The sequence below is a fragment of the Durio zibethinus genome, chromosome 25 (genome assembly GCF_047325235.1).
Source record: "Durio zibethinus cultivar Kanyao isolate XHJ-2024 chromosome 25, ASM4732523v1, whole genome shotgun sequence".
NCBI lineage: Eukaryota > Viridiplantae > Streptophyta > Magnoliopsida > Malvales > Malvaceae > Durio > Durio zibethinus.
This window is the reverse complement of record NC_143186.1, coordinates 10,590,196-10,593,546: the sequence shown is the minus strand read 5'-3', so window position 1 is coordinate 10,593,546 and position 3,351 is coordinate 10,590,196. Positions and strand designations below refer to the sequence as shown.

Below are 3,351 nucleotides of genomic sequence, written 5' to 3'. Positions count from 1 at the left end.
AAGTTATTGACAGTTTAAAACCCTTAAAAAATGCATTTCAAATTGTATAAAACAAGTTAAATATTATTTTATTTTATTAATATCTTGAAGATAAAACATCTTGTTCAAGGTTGAGCCAAGTAATATATAATAAAAAATTTATAATTAATAATACATTAATTTAGTCAGAATAACACATTAAGTTAAACATATAATTGAGAACAATATTGTAGCTAACTTTAATCTTTGCTTATAGGCATCCGTTACTCAAACTTTTAGGGAAGAAATGTTACATGATATAAACAAATGATTACATTAAAAAAAGAGTGATATTTGCTGATGAGTACAATAAAAACATTTTTTAATAAAATTTTACTAACGAGTCCTTTTATATATTTATAAAATTAGGTAACATATTATTTATAATATTTTTTATATTATATATAATAATTATTGTGATAATTTTCATGTATCTAAGAAAATATTTTCGTACCACGAGAATATTAAAGAATGCCCTAAACAATGGTATAGCAAAATCCTAACTGAAATAACTTCAAAAAATGTTATAAGCTATGATGATTAAATGTAAAATACAAATATATAAACTTTTTAAAAATTTTTAAGGTTAAAATAATAAAAAGTTCATAAATTTTATTTTTTTATTTAAATAAATTTTTTTATTTTTTATTTTACATTCAAATAAACTTTTAAATTTTAAGTTTATCTAAATATGTATTTATCATCTAATTTGTATTTAAATATATTATTTAAATACAACAAAAATATAAAATGTTATTTAAATAAAATAATAAAATTCAAAAACCTTTTTAATATTTTAGTCAAAATTTAACTGACATTTATTGCAATCATAATGTTTTTGTAGTAGCAAATTTCTTGAGACAGAAAGAAAAAATTAAATAAAAGAAAATGAAAAATGAAATGAAAAACGTAATAGATGAGCGAAATTTTGTGTATATGTTTGATGGCGCACGCAATTGCATAACAGCAACATTGTTTCTTGTCAGAAAACAGAAGCGTCAGTAATACATATTTAGAAAAAAAAAAAACTAATTTTTATGGATCGTGTGATGTAAGCAATGGCGTATAATCTCAGTTTCCTTTTTTAGTAAAAGAAACTCCTAGAATAAATCTTTATAGAAAGTCCATCAACTTCCCTAAACAAATTTTTATGGATACTGTGACGTAAGCAATTGCATATAGTTTGAGTATTCTTTTATGGTAACAGAAGGCCCTCGAAGCACCAACGCTCCTAAATTTTTTTGTCTATAAATACACTTTGACAAACGCTTTTTCATCGAAAACCAAAACCAAAACCAAAACAAAACCACGGGATTTTTTTTTTTTAAAGTCTTTTTAAATTTTGAGTTGAGTTTCAATCTTTGATTGTTTAGTTTATCAAAATGTCAGAGGAAGTAGTTTTGTTGGATTTCTGGCCAAGTCCATTTGGAATGAGAATGAGGATTGCTTTGGCTGAGAAAGGGGTAAAATACGAGTCAAAGGAAGAAGATTTGAGGAACAAGAGTGATTTGCTTTTGCAGATGAATCCTATTCACAAAAAAATCCCTGTTCTTATCCACAATGGTAAACCTGTTTGTGAGTCACTCATCCAGGTTCAGTATATTGATGAGGTTTGGCATCATAATTCTCCTTTGCTTCCTTCTGATCCTTACCAAAGAGCTATTGCTAGATTCTGGGCTGATTTTGTTGACAACAAGGTACTTTTTTTTTTTTTTTTACTTTTTTCTACTTTTTCTAAGTCTAAGTTTTCTTTGATTTAGTCAGACTGACTTTGAATTTTGGAGGGTTTTCTTTTTATATATAAACAGTCTATTAAATTAAGCATTGACTTAGAAAAAGTTGTGGTGAATGTTATTTTTTGGTATAATTGATATTGAATCAAGCAGTGAGAGATAACATTCATTCATTTTCATAAATCTCATCTCACCTGTACAAACATTTTCCTAAATAATATATAACGTGTTGTACCTAAATTATTGTTTAATAAAAATGCAGATGCCTGACCTTGGGAGGAAAATATGGGCAACTAAGGGAGAAGAACAGGCAAATGCAAAGAAAGAATTTATTGAGAGCCTGAAGCTGTTGGAAGGAGAGCTTGGAGACAAGCCTTACTTTGGTGGAGAAAATCTTGGTTATGTAGATGTTGTCTTGGTCCCATTTTACAGCTGGTTTTATGCCTATGAGAAGTGTGGTGACTTCAGCATTGAAGCAGAGTGCCCGAAACTGATTGCATGGGCTAAAGGGTGTCTGGAAAAGGAGAGTGTATCCAAGTCTCTTCCTGACCAAGAAAAAGTCTATGGCTTTGTTTTGCAAATGAAGAAAGTCTTTGGAATTGAGTGAAATTGTGGAGGGGTTTCATGGTTGATTTGAATAAATGGGCATTTAGTTGTGCCTCGTTGTTTTGTGTTGTTGGGGTGAATTTTTTTTTTTTTTTTTCCTGTTCTGAAAGATAGTCAGAGCACTTAGATTTTGCATGTGATTCTGACTTGAAATTTGAAGTTATTAAAAAGAAATACATTTCCTAAATGTTTTACCTGGTATTTTTTGTGCACATATTCTTGTTAATTTAAGTGTTTTTATCAATTTGGTAACTTGGCTGGTCTACTATGACAAGAATAGGATGAATTGTCATTGATGTCATTTTTTTTTTTATTGTAAGAATGTTTTCCTAATTTCAACTAAAATAATTGCAAGCCATCTCTTTGTGATTTTGTTTTAAAGCATACTTAACTAAATTTTGGAGAGGATTGTATAAGTCAAAATCATTTTCAATTGATGCCAAAATTTGGACCTAATTAACCATTGCAAGGTTTTTCAATAAAAAAATTAATTTTTGGTTTTTTTTTATCTCTTTAAATTAGAATGTGATGTAATTATCATATCAATGTATTAAGTAATAAATAATTTAAGAATTTTACATAACAATGCTCTTAGATTATTGATAATAATTATATATTATTTTATATGATGTTTAGATCTTCATCCTAAAGCGTAAAAAAAATTTTATCAAGGGGAGTAATTTTTCAAATCAATTTAGAATAAATTAAATTTCGGATTGGTGTCCATCAAAATATGTTTCTCTTTTTTTATAAACAAATTTTCACTTTTTAATCATTTTATACAAGACAATTTATATAATTTTAAATATGAACATGTTAATAATTTTGAATCGTGCTCATAAGAACTTGTTCATACCTTATATCTTTTTATAGAACAATGATTTTTATTTTATAATTTTTTTTATTCAATAAAAATTAATAACGTTGCTTTCTTTTAAATAACCTTAATAATAATAATAATAATAATAATAATAATAATAAGGTTATTTTGATT

At 26.4% G+C, this 3,351-nt stretch overlaps 1 protein-coding gene across 1 annotated transcript; it reads left to right on the top strand.

Annotated features, from left to right (window-relative positions):
- The first annotated feature begins 1,287 nt into the window (after positions 1 to 1,287).
- Positions 1,288 to 2,558, top strand: LOC111276593 (putative glutathione S-transferase parC). The gene is made up of 2 exons (XM_022862343.2): positions 1,288 to 1,715; positions 2,014 to 2,558. The coding sequence occupies exons 1-2, from the start codon at positions 1,401 to 1,403 to the stop codon at positions 2,356 to 2,358; spliced, it is 660 nt and encodes a 219-aa protein (XP_022718078.2). The 5' UTR covers positions 1,288 to 1,400; the 3' UTR covers positions 2,359 to 2,558.
- The last annotated feature ends 793 nt before the right edge of the window (positions 2,559 to 3,351 follow it).

What these genes read in the sequence shown, in the direction of transcription:
- LOC111276593 (XM_022862343.2), top strand. Translation starts at nt 1,401, where the DNA reads ATGTCAGAGGAAGTAGTTTTGTTGGATTTCTGGCCAAGTCCATTTGGA. An exon ending in CTGATTTTGTTGACAACAAG is followed by an intron (nt 1,716 to 2,013) that starts GTACTTTTTTTT and finishes ATAAAAATGCAG; the next exon opens with ATGCCTGACCTTGGGAGGAA.